Source organism: Onychomys torridus, chromosome 7 (genome assembly GCF_903995425.1).
Source record: "Onychomys torridus chromosome 7, mOncTor1.1, whole genome shotgun sequence".
NCBI lineage: Eukaryota > Metazoa > Chordata > Mammalia > Rodentia > Cricetidae > Onychomys > Onychomys torridus.
The window spans coordinates 98560457-98580491 of NC_050449.1; the positions used below are offsets into that span (position 1 = coordinate 98560457).

Here is a 20035-nt window from a genome sequence, read left to right on the forward strand (position 1 = left end):
CAGCTGGCATTAGAAGGACGGCCCTGGCAGGCTGCTGTCCTTTCTGTCCTCTCACACTGTGAACTGGACACAGTCCACTTGTGCTTGTGGATGCCACACTTGCTTCAGCCAGAGTTGTGTGAGCAATAAAGCCAGCCGAATTGTGTGATTCTCATTAAAAATGGAAGCATCATCACTAAAGAACCTAGACCTTTTCTTCTTGTAGGAGTAGTGTTGAGTATCCTTCGTTGTGAGCTGTTTTCATTTAGTAATTGATATCTCTGGTCTGTATATAGAAGTTCCCCCTTTACTATAAAGAGACACATGATGATAAACTCACAGAGTCCAGTGGTTTAGGTTCCTTTGTATCTAAAAAACTTTTAACAGGTTTTTAGCCAAAGATTTAGAAGTAGAATTAAATCTGCTTTGTGTTGGTTTAGATTGAGAATGATTAGAGAAATCTAGTTTATACATTTGTATGCTGTGGACAGTCATAAAGGAACTGGAGCATTTTCAGACAGTGATTTTAGCTATCACAGCTTTGGAGGAGCTGAGGTTTCCTTCGCTGTGAGCATGTAGTTTCCCCACCAGACATCAGCTTTTCCTGGGCAGCACTGGGCAAGTCGGACTGCTTTGCTACCTTCCATTCAGCTGAGGTGGCTAAGCATGTGCTCAGCAGCTAGGGAACAGTAGGAAATGGCAAGGACTGTGACCAGTGCTCTCAGATGGGGACTTTAGCAATGGACAGACAGACACTAGGTGGACAGATGAGGATGAATAGGAGGTATGGTCAGAGAGGAAGGCTGCTCAGATCATACAAAGGACTTAGGATAGACATAAAATACACATGTACATATGTATATGCATATATACAAAATACACAGATACATAAAATACATATATGAAATCCACTCACTTTAACATGTTTTCTAAAAGTTACATGCTGGGCCAGTCTGGTACTTGATTGATGGCCTTCATGAGGTAATCTTTGGGGAGGTCATGAGCTCTTCTTCCTGGTGCTTCCTTCTACATTTCTTCTTGAGCTCATAAACCAAGAGACGTTTCGTGGGGTCGTAACTGGTCTCACAGCATCCCACCTGCTGACCTTTGAACAGTGGAAAAGCTTAGCAAATACAGGATTTGTGTGGAAGCTTCTGCCATCATTCCATTACTCCACAGAGAAAGAAAGAAGACAGGTCTGGGTGTGGGTGGGCCATACCTGTCATTTCATCATTCGGGAGGCCAGATTGGAGAATTGAGACCCTGTCTCAACCCAAATGACAAAATACAAAATGTTTGGTCTACATGTGTGGGAGAAAATTGATCCTTGTTTCTGTTTTTTAGAGCTCCAAGCCTTACATGAAATGGTTCAGCAGAAAGTTGTCACTTTGTTAAGCGACCCTGAAAATATTGTGAAACAAACTTTAATGGAGAATGGAATCACACGTTTGTGTGTCTTCTTCGGACGGCAGAAAGCCAATGATGTTTTGCTGTCCCATATGATCACCTTCCTAAATGATAAGAATGATTGGCACCTGCGTGGAGCTTTCTTTGACAGTATAGTTGGTATGTTTGTGTTTGTTTTTAAATTCGTCTTTAAAATTATAAATTCCCTCTCAGATCCTTGCATTGGTTTGAAAGATAGGAGATGATATTATCAAGTTTTGTTTAGTGAAGAGTTCTGAGTACTTCTGTCCATCTTCATGTTCCTTTGCAATATTGATCAAGGAGCAGTTTAATTAATCTGCATTGTAGTGACGTGAAGAAATAGCATGTGATCGTTAAGAACAGTGACCTGAGAAAGGGCATGAAGTATTGTGGAAGTAACTGAGGGAGCTCAGTCTGCCTGAAGTGTGACCTGGTTGGTGTAATGGGGCAGAAACTGAAACTGGTCTGTGTAAGGCAGAAGCTGCAGTTACATGATGCCTGTCATCTGCTGGGCTAGGATAGCAGCTGATTGTTTGGTTTAAAGTTTCCATATTTGTCAAATTTTCTGTAGCAGACATTAATTTTCTTTTTAGAAGGTTTTTTTTTTTTTTTTTTTTTAGTTAAATGTATTTTGTTGGGAGTGGGGTGCATGTACCATGGTGTGCATGTGGAGATCAAGGGGTAACTTTGAAACTATACTCTAATAGATTCATATTATTTTTATTCCATTAATCAAGAGTGACCAACACATTGTCTGTAGGCTAATCTGAAGGAGGCAGTTCATCACTGAGGTCCTATTTCCCAGATGATCCTACCTTTGTTAAGTTGAAAAAGAACTAAGGGGCACGGTCCTGCTGCACATATGTATACACGCATGCACGCATGCATACATACATACATTTCACCTTATTTCAGTGACTGAGTTAAAGAATATGAACATAGCTTTCATAGGAAGCATTCTAGTTGCCACCCAGTCAATAAAGTATTCTTTCTCTAAACAAAGAATATGAACATATTTTTAAATTTATTGACATATTTTATGTTAATTTTACTCCATCTTTAGGTGCTACACACCCCAAACACTCCCAGCCAGGAGTGGACTTTACTGTTTGCTTGTTAAAAGGGTAAAGTAACAGATTTTCATGTATGGTCTTTGCTTACTAGTCAAGCTGTAAAACCTTTTTCTGATGTTTCTGTGTTTGTGTTTTACATTATCTTTTATTATTTTGGTTCTTTTTCTTGCACGAAGTTACATTTATGCTTGTAGGTTTTTTGGAGCTTATAGATATGAACTCATTTTTAATGCAAGTCCTTTTCTCTGTTTTAATTTAATTTTTTAAGTGTATATTAAAAATAATTGATAAGTTTTGGTTTTTGAAGCAAGGTCTCACTGTGTAGTTCAGATTGGCCTCAATGCACTATCCTGCGCCCAACACAGAATCTGGGGTGATGATCATGTGTGTGTCATCCACCACACAGGGCTCAGGATGGTGATGATCATGTGTGTCACCGCACAGGGCTCCTTAGCATGCGTGCGTGTTCGTGGAGGCTACAGATGAGTGTCAGGAGTCTCCTGTGGTCACTTTCCACCTCACTGCTTTGAGACGAGGTCTGTCTGAAGCTGGGGCCTGTCCAGCCCTCTAGGCATCCAACCAGTGAGCTCTATGGATTCCCCTGCCTCCCCCTCCAGTGCCAGGGTGATAGCCTGGAGATTCAAATCTGGGTCCCTATGCTTCCACAACAGGCAGTTGACAACTGAGCCACCTCTGTAGCACCAGATGTCCCTGGAATAATTTATGTCTAACTGGGCTGAAGGATTTTGTCACTGGCTTTCCTCCTGGAATCCCTGGGGCTGCCTCTGTGGTTTTGTGGATTCTCCACCTCCTGTTATTTTACTAGAGTTTTGTTTTCAGGAAACTTCTGAGGAAGGGCTGTCTAGGAGGTAAACCTCTAAAGTCCTTGCATGTCTTCAACTGATAATTTTTGTTTTCTTATTAAGGAAGTGCAGTTCTGATGATGGCCCGCTGTGTGCTTTGTCAGCGCGGCTTAGTGGTGACACGCATTGTCAGGTGTGGAGTAGCAGTGACACTGCCTTCTCTTTCAGGTGTTGCCGCCTACGTTGGCTGGCAGAGCTCCTCCATCCTCAAACCCCTGCTCCAGCAAGGCCTCAGTGACGCTGAGGAGTTTGTCATCGTGAAAGCTCTCAATGCCCTGACCTGCATGTGCCAGTTAGGGCTTCTGCAGAAACCCCATGTCTATGAATTCGCCAGTGATATTGGTAAGTTTGTTTTTGAATGGGAAATTGGGGTGTGGGAATAACTTCATATAGTTTCATTCTGATAGAGTAAGAATACATACAAAAGAAAACACAGTATTTGTCTTTTTGGGTCTGTGTTACCTCACTCATGATTTTTTTTTCCTGGCTCCATCCATTTACCTGAAAACTTATATTTCATTTCTTTTTTTTTTTTTAATGAAAAGAAGAAAGAAAAAAATCTTTATTTAATGTAGCCATGTCCCATCAAGTTGTCTTAGGATCTTCTTTTCTTGACATGGAATCAAGGTTTAAAAAGAAAGTAAGACACAAGTACACATGTAGGTCTAGAGACAGAATATACTATACACACATAATCACACATTAAAAGTAGACCACAAAATCTCATAGCTTACTGATACACATTATTTGGCTATTCTGAAAGTTATACTTTTAAAAAAATATATATATATATTTTTTTTAGTTTTTGAAAATATAATCACATAATTTGTTTTCCCCATTCTTCCTTCTAAATCCTCCCATATACTCCTACTTGCTATCTGTTAAATTTATTGTCTCTTTTTATTTGAATTAAATTGCTAGCAATCCACAGAATCATCTATAACATGCCATTTAACCATGTTCTAGACATCTCTCATTTGATGTTGTTCTTGTTGGTTGTAGTTCCATTTGTTTGTGTCATTATTCTTTATTTCTCCTTGATAATCATTCCTATTCTATGTAATTTTATGCTAGGTTAGAACTTTCTTATTTAGACAAAAGGGGGAGATGAAGTGGCTGGCTATTTGAGCCTTGCCCTAAAGCATCGCCCCTAGTGAGGCAGCTGTAGCTGTTATATCTGCATCTGACCTTGAGGTACCTGCCCCTGGGATGTGGCTACCAGAGACCCTTAAGACCTGGGATCTATGTATCCAGCTCTCTCTTGGTTACCTCATGGTTTGGATGCTGAGATCTTGGACCAAGCCATTCAGCATGGGACATATCTCAGATTTCCTGAACCCTGTGATAAATCTTCCATGGTTGTGTTAATCCCCAAATAAATTCCTTTTAACAGCTGACTGATGTTCCACTGTGTAAATGTACATTTTCCTTATCCATGCTTCAGCTGACAGACTAGCTGTTGTTACAAATAGAACAGCAGTGACTATGGATGCACAGGTGTCTCTGGTAGGATGTAGAGTCCTTTGTGTAGGTGCCCAAGAGCAGGATGGCTGGATCTTGAGGTAGATTGATCCCACACCTCCCCAGAAACTGCTGAACTGCTGTCCATAGCGGCTGTACCAGTTTGTACCCACAGCAGTGAATGAGTGTTTCTCTGTCCCCACGTCCCCACCAGCATGTGCCATCATTTGGTTTATTGATCTTGGCCATTTTGACTGAGGTCAGATGAAATCTCAGTAGTTTTGATTTCCATTTCCCTCATGGCTGAAGATGTTGAATATTTCTTTAGTGTTTCTCAGCCATTTCTCTTGTTTCATCCTTTGAGAAGTCTCTGTTTAGTTCTGTTCCCCGTTTTTAATTGGATTCTTTGTTTTCTTGGTGTCTGGTATTTCAGTTTTTATGTATTCTAGATACTAACCCTTTATCAGATGAGTAACCGGTGAAGGTATTTTTCTACCCCTGTGCCTGCAGTATATATGTGTCCTTAAAGATAAATAGGCTTTTGGTATTGTCCTGTCTTTACATTTTGTTTTCTTGTTTAGTCAGCTTCTTTGTCTTTTGATTGTAAGTTTAATCCATCTTTATTTACAGTCAGTACTTAATAAGAACACATTAATGTTTTGTTACTGATTCTGATGGTTTGGGATCCCTGTATCATTCTTACTGTCTTGCATCTTCCTTTGTGATTTGATGATTTTTTAAAGTGCTATGCTTTGAATCTTTAAAGTTGTATAAATTTAATTTTCACCCTACACTTTAATTTCTCCTCCTGTATTTTATGTTCTTGATACAATGACTTATGTACTTTATATGTTGTGTATCCTTAAGCAAATTATTAGCACTAAAGTTCCAGGCTGGCCTTGAACTCCTGGGCATGCCAGGCACGAGCCACCACACTGGTTTAGTGTAGTAACTCTGAGCTGAGAACGGCAGTGGTGATCTTGATGGTGATTCTCATGGTTTCCTTGGAGGTGGTTTTAAGAACTGATTTCTGCTTAGATAATCCTCAGTGCTCTGGTTTCCTCATGCTTGTCACCAGAGAATTGGAGCATATTAGAGAGGGAAGATTGATGCTGTATTTTCTAAGAAGTTCTTTCAGCTCAGGCGTAAGGATTTGATGTACCTTGTCGGCTAATTACTGCTATAATAATGCAGTGTGTCAGTTAACCACAGAGTCTTAGTAAACACTGCGGCGTGTTTCTTGTCAGGCACCTAGGGCTGTGTGGGTGGCTCTGCTTCAGGCTGTGCGTCTCCTTTGTCTTTTGAACATGATCTTTCTGTCTCATTATGGGCCATGGTTGTCACGGCCGAGGCTGCCCCAGCTGTTCTCATGGGGTGACAAAGCTCAGGAGAGCAAGCCTGGCTGTGCAGCACATGCCCCTTTGCCAGCGTCCGTTGACTGAGGGGCGGCTAGAGGTATACTTATGTACGACAGCTGCACAGGAAAGCACATACATGTGGAAGCTTGGAACCGGTAATTGGTCTTGCCCAGCACCCAACCCCCCGTCAGGCCATTGTGGCTTTCGAAAGGTTCTCAATGCTTTGCCAATTCCTGCTGTTCTGGATCGTTGAGGTGTTGGGATTGAACTCTGGGGCCTTGTGCATGTTAGATAAGCACTGTACACTGAACTCCATCCTCAGCCCATTCTCCTTCTTTACATCAAAGGGAAGAGTACCAGTCCTTCCTTGTCACATGGATCAGGGCTGTGCATGGATTGTGAAATAATCAAAACCTTCATGGGTAATGAGAAGACCATGTGAGAACTTTGAAGAGATTTTTTATTTTCCTTTGTGTGTGGGGGGGTGTCTTTGTATACGCTCGAGTGCATGCGTGTGTGCATATGTGCACATGAACATGCCATTGCATGCTTGTGAGGTCAGGGGGCAACTCTGTGGAGTTGGTTCTCTCTTTTCACTTTTCATGGGCTCCAGGGCTCTAACTCAGGTGGTCAGGCTTGGCGGCAGGAGCCTTTGCCCCCTGAGCCGTCTTGGAAGTCCTGAAGAGAGGGACATTGACGTGTCTTTGTCTTTTTTCATTTTCATGTAAGCATCACTAGTACATGGTGACACAGTTACATCATTGCTCCCCTGGAATTCTGATAAACAGCTCTGAGTATATCTTTGCATACTTAGAGTTCATGCAACTGTTGTGTTTTAGAAGTTTGAATTTTATTCTGAATCATGCCATTGTGACTTTGATTAGTTGAAATAAATGATTTAGGCTTAGTGCATAAAACTATTAAAAAGAAGGAAGACATTCTGTTTTCTTGGTTAATCTTAGTTTGAACACTGAAGAATGGACATGATGTGTTCTGCTTTTCTGCTTTCTCATTCATAATGACATGATTATCATCATTATAATGAAAATTATGAGTTATAGGCTAGATTTGACCAAACCCTGCTTTAAAAATAATGTCAGATGGATTAGATTGTTTTCTCAATGCTGTGGCCTGGAGAAGAAACATTACCCACCGCACCTCCCCTCCTCCCACCTCCATGTCTCTGCTTCTCGTGTGGTAGCTGCTGTCCTGAACGTATAGGGTAAAGTGGATCACTTCCTGTCTGTGTGTTGTTGGGATTTTTATATCTCTGTCCAGTAGTTTTTAATTCAGTGCTACAAATGAGTATGTGCTAATATACTTTCAACTCTGAAAAATAGAAATTTTACAAAGGAGATTAGTTTTATGGTATGGTTGGTAAGTATGATAAGGGAGTGTTATAACTTTGTATTATTGAGTTTCTATTTCAGGCTAATATGTGCAAGAACTTTCTAGTTACACTGAGTCTCGATGTGTTTATCAAATGGTTATAATGTAAGGGTTTGTATGACCTTAAAATGTAAAGTTTCGTGAATCTGGTTTGATCTGGTATCTTCTTTTCTTCCCCTTGTAGCTCCCTTCCTGTGTCATCCGAATCTGTGGATACGCTATGGCGCAGTGGGATTTATCACAGTGGTAGCTCATCAAATAAGTACTGCTGATGTCTACTGCAAGCTGATGCCTTATCTTGACCCATATATTACCCAACCAGTAATACAGGTACACAGGTTCCAGCTTGTGACCAGTCCTTTCCAATTATGTCTCAAGAGTCCTTTGTATCAAAGGAGTCCTTAACATCAAATGTATTTAAGTTGGTCTGTAACATTTTCATATTCCTTTTGAGCTAGTAATGTTAATAAACTGACCTCCCTTGTAGGAGAGACACTATCAGGAGGCTGCTAAGTCACACACAGTATGGCATGCATAAGTTCAGACTCCATTTTCTTTGTGTTATCTTGTAATGCATCTGCTTTTATTTTCATTTTTTAAAGTTTTATTACTTTTTTATTTTATGTGTGTGGGTGTATTACATGAATGTATGTTGTGTGCCTGATGTCCAGGGAGGTCAGAAGAAGGTACTAGGTCCCATAGAACTGGAGTTACAGCCAGTTGTGACTCTCCCTGAGTTCTGGGAATGGAATCCTGATCTTCTGGAAGACTATTCAGGGCTCTTAACCCTGAGCTGTCTTTCTAGCCCTTGCTAGTTACTCTTATTTAGTATATTATTTGTACTATCATTAATTGATATTTTTCAAAGCCAGGATCAAGAATTGAGAGATTAATTATTCATGTTTCATAAGTCTAACCCTTCTTCATTGTAAAATATAAACTTTTTTTTAAAGTTTTAGTTTTGAGTTTATGTGTGTGTCCCAGTGTGGGTTTGTGCACATGAATACAGTGCTCTCAGGGCCCAGAAAAAGGCCTTGGATCCCCTGAGGCTAGAGTTAGATATGGTCGTGAGCCTCCCAGCATGAGTGTTAGGAACCCAGTTCAGGTCCTGGAAGAGCAGTAAGCATTTATGATTGCTGAGCATCTCTCCAGCCCTTGTTTCTTCATTTGAGATTAGACAAAGGGACCCTTTAAGTTCCAGCTGCAATAGTTAATTATATCCAAAGAACGGTCTTTAGATCTGGGTGTGGTGGTACACACTTACAGTGTCAGTTCCCTTGAGGCAGGAGGATTGTGAGTTCATGGCCAGCCTGGGCTACATGAAGAATTTAAGGTCAGTGTGAATTACATAGTAAGATCCTGTCTCACAAAACCAGGGACTGGGATATAGCTCAGTGGTAGAGCATTTGCCTACATGTTCAAAGACCTGGCTTCCATATCCCAACATTTACAGGAAAAACAAAAGTCCTTTTGGTTTTCACTGCTACTGCTGGTAGTGTCCATCCTTTTTATTATATATGCATTGACCAGAAAAGTGTTCTAGGCCACTAAGAGAAAGAAGTCTTGAACTCTGGAGAGAATATTTTGCAGAAGGGTTTGGATCTCTTGGGGAAATGTGGTAACTGAAGGGAGGCTCTATGCAGTGGTTACTTGGATCTCTGGCCAGTGCCTGTGTCTTAGGCCTGTGAACCACAGGGGGCCGGGTGGGCTGGGGAAGGGGTGGGGTGGGATAGAGGGGAGGGGTGGACTTGTAGGTCTGGGAAGTATTCTGACCTCTGCAGATCTGGGAATGGCTTGCTCTGACTTTCTGAAACCTTTGCCTTTGGGTGTTTACTGTGGGGTAGACACAGATATGTATTCTAGTGGTAATACTGAAAAACAGGAAAACACTTAGGTCTTTAAAGCTGGCCAGTGTCTTATTTATCTCCTAATAAACAAAACAAGACATTATTTTCTTAGAAAATAAATACTTTTGTTAACTCTACACAGGTTGTGCTTACTGGTTTGGAAGTAATTGTTCTGTGTACTGTAGTTTGAACTAATGGTCCTTTACTTTTCAATATAGATTGAAAGGAAGCTTGTCCTGCTCAGTGTTCTGAAAGAGCCCGTGAGTCGCTCTATATTTGATTATGCTCTGAGGTCTAAGGACATCACTAGCTTGTTCAGACATCTTCACATGCGTCAGAAGAAGCGACATGGTTCTCTTCTCGACTGCCCTCCACCTGAGGACCCCGCCATTGCGCAGCTTCTGAAGAAACTGCTCTCACAGGTGAGTGCCTTCCTTGGGCCTTACATGTAAACAGGTTTCATGACAGTGTTGAAGCATCTGTTTAGATGTTAAAAATGTTGATTAGGTTCTATCATGACAAATGAAATAAATCTGTCTGTTAGCATCTTGTGTATTCTCTATGGTAGCTAAGGAAGGACAGCAGGCTTAACCTAAGACACTGAGTTAGACTGAATAAGGAGTCACGGGAGAACTGTCAACTTTCTTTTGTGATTGCTGTGAGAACAGAAAGAGCCTTGAATTTAAGTACTATTTTTAGTTCAGTTCTGTACTTTACCAAAATATAATGAAGAAGTATTTCAGAACACAGACACGATCGAGTCTCTCATCCCAGTCCACACTCACACTTCTTACTGCGTGCAAACAGCTATATTCCTTGGGGTCTTCAGTTGAATAAGCCAGCAGTTTACTGTTGTGTTTAAGTCTGAATTTGGATCAGTTAACAAATCCTGTAAAAACTAAAAAATTCTCTAATAAAACCCTTTTACTTCATTTGGCATTGGTAGGGCCTTTTTGAAAAATACACTAAGTTAGGTTCGTCCTCCTGGTTTATGTGGAATGTGTGGGACCTAGGTCAGAATCGCAGTGAGGGCGGTAATTGCTGGTACTCCATGAACAGAACAAAGACCAGGGACGACCTCCATACTCTCTGCAGACTGTTTTCATACAGAGAATACTTACCGGCCATGTCTCACCTGAAACACTCAGTTTGAGAGGTTGTTTCTTAAGACAGGGCCTCGCTGTGTAACCCTGACTGGCTTGACCTCACTACGTCAACCAGGCTGGTCTCAAACTCCGAGAGAGATTCTCCGTACCTCTGCTGAGATTAAAGGCACATGCCACAACAAAAGGGCTCATCAGAATTTGATGAGCTTTGCAGTATAAATGTTTTCATGCATTTTACTTGACCTTGAATATTCATTGATGAAGTTGTTGCTAGGAATTGAACTGGGACGCACCCTCCACTTCTCTTAGTCTTCTGGTCCTACTGTTTTCCCAGGTGCCTCCAGGACCGCCACTCCCTCAGTGCTAGCTCCCATTGTTGGATCCGCGATAAATCTCTAGACTATCTGACCTTGGTGCCTCTGAAAGGCAGTGCTTGGCAAATTTGTCATTTCCATCCCATTTGTCTGAGTGAAGAAAAGAGGAACACATTAGCCTGTCTTAAGTTGTTGGTGTTGATAGCATTAGGAGGCTCAAAGGGTGAGGAGATTCACACTCTGTTTCAGGGACACTTGCTGCCAGCAGAAGTTAGATCAGGCCAGACTATAAGCGCCCAGTACAAAGGACAGAAACCACTAGCTTCCATTTTGTAAAGACACATGATGCGTCTGCTGCTGTCTGTTCTTTCGGTGTTCTGCGACTGTCCTTAAAGCCAGTGTGAGCGGCTTGTGTTGTCTGTGCTGTAGTTAGAGACGCAGTGCAGATGCCAGCCCACGCAGGGCTATTGGTTAAATTATTAAGGCCACTCCACGTAGTTAAAAGGGAGGTTTATTTTGTGGGGTAACTTACAAATGAAGGGGTAGGTTACAGGGTCTGGCAAGGGTATAGCGCAGTCCGGCGGTGTTCTCTGGAGAACTCTGCTCGGTCTACCTCCTGCGTCCAGAGTCCGGGAACCAAGAGACAGAGCTCTTCCCGATCCTTCGTCTTCCGCTTCCTCCTCTGCCCCGCCTTGTGGGCGTGACCATTACCGAAGCCTCAGTGGGGATTGGAACTTCCAGGCCAATGCTGGGATGGCTACCCACTACACAGGGCCCAGGGCCTTTTCAGGCTGATGCTACCCTGCACTCGTCACTCCTGCCTGCTGCTCAGATTCTGGAGAAGCAAGTCTGAGGTGCAGGCTTGTTTGAGCTTGATAGATGCGTGAAGAAGCCTGTGTGTAGCAGCTCTCTTCTCCATGTTTACTCCTTTGCCCTCATTCTAGCCCATCTTCTGTAGGTTCCCAGCATCACTAACAGAGGCCTGGATCCTGGGGAGACTGTGGAGGTAGAAGCTGAGTTCCTAATGCCCGGGCTACAGAGAAAGAGAGCTGTAGCCTTTCCCAGTGGGAGCTCTGACCATCTTTATCTTGGGGCTCAGCCCTTCTTTGCACAGTTCTATACTTGAGGTGTGTTGCTGTGGAGTGGGCTTCCCTAGAACAGTCTGGTGCTGTCGTGGGGCATATGTTGTGCGGTTGAGATAGCAGGCTTGAACGTGGCTTTGGAACAGCAGTCATGTGGGGCATGGCCTCTCTCCAGCAGGATGTGCCATCAGGAGGTGACACATTCGAGAATGCTAGTTAGGCCTCATCTAGAAGAGCTCTGTTTTGTATCCATTTAATAAGGGGCTGTAAAGGACACAGGATGATTCATTCCACTCCTTACTTAAAAAAAATACATTTTAAACTTTGACTGGATTTTTATGTTAGTAATTTTTGACTGTGTGGATACAAGGGCGAAATTGAAGCAGCCTGAGAAGATGCATAATAAAATCCGAGTTTTTCTACAGTCCCTCAGTTGGCTTACATGTAACCTTTTTCTGTTCCTTGTGGATTTTAGGTTGTTGGTGCTGAATTCCTTTAGGTAACATTGGCCTGGTCTCTTGACACTTGGAATCCGTTTCATCCTTTCTATCCTGGCTTTCAGGCTTTGTAAGGACAGGTCCAGAGGATACTTTATACAGTCCCTTTAGACCCACCGACATGATGCCCTGTGGACACACGCACACAATGGTCTGTGTTTCTAGGTTCTTTCACCTTTGGCAGATAGAAACTCAGACTGTTGTGGGAATTATCAGTCTGCTACTGTGCTTCCCCAGGCCTGGGTGGTCTCTATATGCCTGTGTAGTTTAATTTTCAGCCAAAGAGTTGAGGACACCCCCGCCTCAGCCCTCTGACATGCTCACTGTGTGTAGCTATTTTCTCCACTCATCTCTCCTTCTACATTAACTTTTGTAGCATATTCTTGAGCTGGGATCTGTTGTATGCTGGGTTCCTTTTCCATGCCCATGGCCTGGAAACTCTCCAGAAAGGATTCTGGACAGCTGCAAGAGCAGGACTCATCTCTGTCTTGGGGATTGTAAACCTAGGTTGCCTTTTTTCTCATCCTGAAGTGTCATTTCATATTTTTCTATCCACTTCTAAGCATGTTTAAAGTGGGGAGGTGAATCCTTGTCCCTGTTACTCTATCAGCCTGGCAGCAGACGCCTCCTGCATGTTAGGTGCGGGATGAGTAGGTACCATCCCCCGTCAGGCCGTCCCCAGAAGCCTGGCTGGATGAGCAGTGCCGCTCTGTCAGCCTGGCAGCAGACGCCTGCTAAGTGCTGATGGGTATTGCTTTGTAGCTTAACCTTGGTTCTGACTGAGCAGAGTCTTCTCCTCTCTTTCCTTTTCAGGATTGTTTTGGTTATGCCTGGCCCTTTACATTTCCACACACAGTTCTTTATGCATTTTCTGAAATCACACTTCATAAACTGAAATTAGCCTGTTGGTGTGTTCCTTGATACTGCATTGAGCCTGTAGGAAAGAACTGAAGTCCAGCAGTGCTAAGTCTGCTGGTCCTCGGGGCCTGGGGTGTGTTCTCATTGTACGGTCATCTGTACTAACCTCAGTGATGTCTTCTGGGTTATGCTGCAGAGCTTTGCCCTTCGTTTATTGTGAATACTGTGAGTGTTTGTTTAGTTTTTCTTTTTGAGTCAGGATCTTTGTAGCCCAGGCTGGATTGAATTTCCAGTCTTTGGGCCTCAGCCTCCCAGGTGCTGGGATTACAGGGGGAAACCCCATGCTAAGCATGGGTGTTTGATTTTCAAATGTTATCTATTTAATTACATTTTTTAATTTATGTGTGTGTGTTTCTCTGTGTGAGTGTGTATCATGTGTGCAAGTGCCCGTGAAGGCCAGGAGAGGGCACTGGGTTCCCTGGAGCTGAGTTCAAGCCAGTTGTGACAGCAGAGATGGGTGTTGGGAACTGAACTTGGGTCCTATGGAAGAGCAGCAATGCTTCACCACCAAGCCACCTCTCCCGTCCTGTGTTTGCTTTTAAAAATTACAATTCTATTTGGAGTATTAAATTTTTCTTCTCATAGCTGATGTTGACAATTTTTGTATGGACATTATAAAGGTTCATAACGGGTTAGAGAGATGATGACTGAGCACTTAAGACTGTTGTTCTTTTTTTTTTTTTTTTTTTTTTTGGGGGACAGGGTTTCTCTGTGTAGCTTTGGTGCCTTTCCTGGAACTCACTTGGTAGCCCAGGCTGGCCTCGAACTCACAGAAATCTGCTTAGCTCTGCCTCCCGAGTGCTGGGATTAAAGGTGTGCGCCACCACCGCCCGGCCAAGACTGTTTCCCATAGAAGACTCTAATTCAGTTCCTAGCTCCCACATTGTAGCTCAGCATCTGTAACTCCAGTTTGAAGAGATGTCTTCTTCTGACTTCCACAGACACCAGGCATGTATAAGTGGAGCACGTGTATATACACATGCAGGCAAAACACTCATAAAATAAGTCTAGTTAAAAAACTTGATAAAACATCTTAGTTCTAATAATTTGCTTGGGTATTTCTTTTGTTTTTTTTTTTTGTAATTCCCAGTTGAATAGTGTATGAAATAGTTGTTGAATAGCAGGTATCTCATTCGTTTCTATCTCATTCTGAACATCTGTGTTTCCCTTGCCTTATTGAAGTTATAGAACTATACTACAGCATTATCAATGGGATTTGAGATGTAAAGGTAATATGATGGAGAAAATGACGCTGGCAGAGTTTTCTAGAAGAGCCAGTAGTGATCTTTTCTTCTTTGTTTTCCTGCTTCACTTTATCATTTTTCAGTTTAAATTGGGAGTTGAACCTTCATTTATTAGTCATCCTGAGACTTATTGTTTCTACTTTTGAAATTAACCCAAAGTTCATGGTTTAATTTGGTTTCAGGGAATGACTGAAGAAGAGGAAGATAAACTTCTGGCACTGAAGGACTTCATGATGAAATCCAACAGAGCAAAAGCTAATGCAGTGGACCAGAGCCATCTCCATGACAGCAGCCAGAAAGGTGTAATCGACTTGGCGGCCTTAGGCATCACTGGGAGACAGGTCGATCTTGTTAAAACCAAACAAGAACCAGATGAGAAACGGGGTTAGTGCCTTGGTGTGTTCATCGTGTTGTTATTAGTTATAAGACTGGTATTAGTTAATAAAGAGTAAATACCACCCTCCTCCCCCCATTTCCCAGAGAGAACTCTGAGTGCAGTGACTCAGTTACTTAGAAAGTAGACACGGGAGAGGAAAAGTCGAACAGTGCTATCACATCTGAGAGCCCAAGGAACCTGTCCAGATCCCAGCTCTGTCAAACGAAGGCCAGTCTCCGGAGCTCTCTACTGTAAGACTATGCTGCCTCTTGAAGGGATGATTCAAGCTCTGTGTTCTAACCCTTTCACTGCTAATTCAAGGCCAGCCTGTGTAAAACCAGATACAAGTTTCTAGAGCATTAGTCGGTAATGCCTGATGAACTTAAGGTAAACAATGAAATAAAGAATAGTATCGCCCCAAGAATCCTTAGTCATTTGGCAGCTTGATATTTGGAACTGTCATCTCCTGTGACAGTGACATCAATTGTAAGAGGCTCATGTGATCTTGTGCACACCCTTTCTGCAGGTATAGTTCACTTAAATGCCTTTGAAATTCCCCCTGTTCCTATATCATATTTTAGGGCAGCAAATGAATTATATTCAAGTAAGCTTTGGGATAAAGTGTTTGCAACTTAATTACTAATGGCTTACCTGCATTATATAAGGCACCCATACAGATTAGTAAGAAAAAAAATCAAGCACTCCAAAGGGAAAAGGGTGAAGGATTTAAGCAAATAATTGGTAGAATAGAATACATATAAATGAAATATAAATAAATAAATGCAAATTAAAATATCCATTTTCTACCTGGATCAGTGTAGATGGACAATTCTTAGTGTTGGCAAAATTGTAGGTGAATAAATATTTCTACGTGCTGAGGTTAAGTTGAACATCCCACATCTCCATACATGCATACAGGGACCTAGAACTGAATAAAATGGAGCTCCAAAGGAACACACAGGAAGTAAAATCCATTGTGTAACAGACAATCAAATCACATTGGTTTTACCTTGAGACTTAACTATCCCAAATGTATTTTCATAGCTAGAAAACATGTAAAACAAGACTCCAATGTAAATGAAGAATGGAAAAGCATGTTTGGGTCACTGGAACCACCGAATTTACCACAAGCCCTGCCTAAAACCAGTGACCATGAGGTGGTTCAGCCTGGGAAGCCACCTCGCTCCGAGTCCTCTGCTGCAGTCTGTGTTCCCTTGTCAACTTCTCCACAGGTACTGTCACGTAGGCTATCATCCTCCTCACGTCTGCGTTTTGTTCTGCTGTTGTGTATGTTGAAAGGCTATGTACTGTAGAGCAAGCAAGATGATTTCTGAGATTGGTTTAAGTTTATAGCCAAGGGAAACCCAGTTCCTTAAGCACTGAAAAGTTTATTCATTTGAGACACTTGCCAATAAAGTAGACTGAAATTGGGTTAAAGACTGAACCAAGACCATAATTAGGCTACAGAGAACATTTTAAATCTTTTTATTCTTCCTTTAATGTAACAAAACCAAAAATATTTTGGGGGTAGGTTTCCAGATTGTCTGTGCATGTTTCATATTATAATGGCTTTGATGTATTTGAAGTGAGTTTGTAACTTAAGACAACTACCCCAACCAGTCATACTTTAATTAGAAGAAACTGACTCAGACCAGCTGAAATTTCACTTGTTCTTTTCACCTGGGTTACTAATTTTTTTTTTTTTTTTAAAGGAAGCTGGTATAATGTATAGATGCAACATGGGAACATTTTTATCTTAAATATACCTTGCTGTGACACAGAGATCTCTACTGTGCTTTTCAGGTTTCAGAAGTAACACACATCCCCAGTAAGAAGCCAGTGATTCAGGTTTTAAATAGCACAGTCCTGCCGTCCACTTACCAGATCCGGATCACGACTTGCAAGACTGAACTTCAGCAACTCATACAGCAGAAGCGTGAGCAGTGCAATGCAGAGCGCATAGCCAAGCAGATGATGGAGAACGCTGAGTGGGAGAGCAAGCCACCTCCACCGGGTGAGGACTCATGTTTCTGCTCCCAAGCCTGGGCGCTAGTGTGGGAACTGAGTCAGATTAAGCATCCCTAATCAAAAAATCCAAAATCCTCAGCTTAAAAGTTAAGGAGTTTTAGCATTTCTGATGACAAGCTTTGGTTAGGGAGGCACATGAAACCTCCAACATCTGAAGCGCTTCTGCTCGTGAGAGCCTCGGAAAGGGCTCCTGAGCCTGCACCAGGCAACATGTACTTTAATAGCCAGAAGGAGAAGCAGCCCAGAGCAGGAAGCAGTGGGTAGGAAACCTGAAGTCAGTATGTGTGGACTTGGGATCTTTAGCTTTGATCAACTTGGAGTACTGCCTTCAGGCCAGGCACTTAATGGAGCCTGGTGTGTGCTTCCCTTTTCCCGGCTGTGTGAGCTGTGGTGTGTTGTCTTGGTGTCATTCCCCCCCCCCCCCCCCCCCCCGCTTTTACGTTGCCTCTTGATGAACATGAGATTTCTAGGGGTGAACCCCTGCTTTTAATTACTATGGAGTTTACCCTCTGATAGTGTTATTACTGAAGAAGAGCTAGGACATTCAGAAAATATGGAGACTATTGGAAAGAACAGAGTAACTCACAGTGCCAGCATTTGACCAACAGTAAGAATTTGGCAAAATAGTCTGAAGAGATGGCTTAGCAGTTAAGAACACTGTCTGCTCTACAACCATCCATAACCTCAGTTCCAGGGGATCTGACTCACTGTTCTGGCCTCCTTGATCAACAGGCATGTATGTGATGCACAGACATGCAGCTAAAATACCCATGCACATAAAAAACAAAAACAAAACCCCACAAAACTTTTAAAGAATTTGATAAAACAGTTCCTGTTTTCTGAGAGGGTTAATAGAACTGGAGAGTGTGTTGGGCTCACATTGTGGTCCGCTTGTATGAGCAGCCCACTTTGTGTAGGGTGGCAGGCTGCTCTTTGGTTCTGTTGTTGTAGATTTTTTAAAAAAATAATGAATTTCAGTATTTCTGCTGTGATAGTAGAAACTTACTTAACACAGAAGAAATGCATAGTGTGTTTACCTTTAGACTGTGAAGAGCTTTGATGTGGTCTCAGGAAGCACTGGTGGAGGGCGCTTGAAGAAGAGTTAGAGAATACTGAAGTGCTAAGCAGTCTAGTCAGATACTGTTATCAAAATAAATATCCTGGAGTCTTCAAGCTGTTTCTATGATGTAAGCTAATGTCACCTACCTACCAGATCTACTTAAAAACATAAAAAATATGACTACTCACAATCTTGTGTTATGATCCTCTTCACAGGTGGCATTTCATACATAAATGGAGTTATACATTTTATTCAGTAACCATAGAAATGTGCAGTGATTGTTGAATTCTTATTTTTTTCTTCTTTCCACACTTGAATGGTTGTATGAAATATTCAGCCTAATCTGTAGATCTTATAGACTTCATGGCCCCTCAGACTGAGTATATCTTTCTTAGCAATTGTATTCCCACGGGGGCAACTTAGCAATCCAACGGGAAACTTTGTTTTTAATGTTGAGTAAGTCATATTTGTTCAGGATTCTTGGTTTTATTTTTGCTTTTTGGTAAGAAAACAATCATTCAAAAATGACATTGCTACTACTCAGGCACAGTGGTGACATCCACTGTAGGTTTGATTTTTAGCAAAAATTTTTGGTTTATTTTAAAATTAATTAATATTAACTGTGTAGAATGTTTTATTTAATTTATACAAGCTATGTATTCTTTTCATTATTATTTTTTGGGGGGCATTTTCAAGACAGGGTTTCTTTGTGTAGCTTTGGAACCTGTCCTGGAACTCACTTTGTAGACCAGGCTGGCCTCGAACTCACAGAGATCCACCTGCCTCTGCCTCCTGAGTGCTGGGATTGAAGGCGTACGCCACCACAGTTATGTGCAGGGACCTATGCTGAGCACTGAGGTCATTGATGAGACATGATTTTTGGTCTCATAATTTGTAACTTTGGGGAAATTAATTATATACAAAAGAAAATGCATAATAAAATACAGAAAAGTAAGGTTCCATCTTAAAAGTACTAGGACATACATGTAGATTATGAGGCTGTAATTTCTATTTCTAGTGTGTTTATACCATAGAAGAAGTGATTGCAGACAAAGAAGAAATGAACAATTTGGACATTTTGGCTTTTTTTGTTCATTTTGTTTTGGTACAGGTCTAAGTAACCTGGTTCTTCTGGAACTTGCTATGAGACCAGGCTGGTCTTGAACTCAAAGAGACCCACTTTTTCAGCCTCCCAAGTGCTGGAACTAAATGTGTGTGCCACTATGCCCAGCTGACATCTGGGTGGTCATGTAGTCTGGGCAGTGTTGGGCCCACACATGTTATTTATGTGCATACCCACCCCTTGGCTTAAGTGGTATATCCCCATGTTACATTTGAGAAGCTGAAAGCTGGGCGAAGTCCAACTAGAGCCTGGTTTACCCTAGTGTCCCAAGCTGGGGTTTTGCAAGTTTCTTGCTCATAAAGTGGCCTGCAAGTTGTTTGTCTAGGCTAGGATGATCATACCCCGTTCTGTTAAATCAGCAGGCAGTGTTTTTCCTAGGGTAAGGGGCTGCTGTATCTCTCAAACACTGAAAAGGGCCTCGAGGTGTGGAGTCTATCTTAGTCAGAAACATGTCTCAGTCCAGTAGACCCCTCTGGATGGGCTAGCTGGGGGACCTTTTCACCAATTAGTTCTTAATGATTGCTCCGAAGTTAGTTGTTGCTGATTGTAGCTAGAGGGTGATAGGTGATCGTGTGTCTCAACCACAGTCTAAGATACACTTTTGCTTTGTCTCAGGGTGGCGTCCTAAAGGGCTGCTAGTTGCACATCTTCACGAGCACAAATCTGCTGTAAATCGAATTAGAGTCTCTGATGAGCACCTGCTTTTTGCAACATGTTCAAATGACGGCACAGTGAAAATCTGGAACAGTCAGAAGATGGAGGGGAAGACCACCACGACAAGGTGACGCGTCACGTGTCATGACGGGGTAGCTTCATCAGCTCAATCAGCAGTGCTTACCAGTGCCGCCTTCTGCGTCAGCAGCTTAGGAGCGAGGGCTTCATAGGGCCT

The 20035-nt window shown here is 42.2% G+C and overlaps 1 protein-coding gene across 3 annotated transcripts in view; it reads left to right on the forward strand.

Moving 5' to 3' along the window:
• Pik3r4 (phosphoinositide-3-kinase regulatory subunit 4) overlaps nt 1-20035 on the forward strand; it is a 52684-nt gene that overhangs the window by 13667 nt on the left and 18982 nt on the right. For all 3 annotated transcript variants that reach the window (XM_036193027.1, XM_036193026.1, XM_036193028.1), the window contains exons 6-13: nt 1324-1545; nt 3512-3685; nt 7736-7881; nt 9617-9820; nt 14742-14943; nt 15980-16167; nt 16739-16949; nt 19762-19927. In XM_036193027.1, coding sequence (XP_036048920.1) covers nt 1324-1545; nt 3512-3685; nt 7736-7881; nt 9617-9820; nt 14742-14943; nt 15980-16167; nt 16739-16949; nt 19762-19927 — 1513 coding nt within the window. The remainder of the gene's footprint in view (nt 1-1323; nt 1546-3511; nt 3686-7735; nt 7882-9616; nt 9821-14741; nt 14944-15979; nt 16168-16738; nt 16950-19761; nt 19928-20035) is intronic.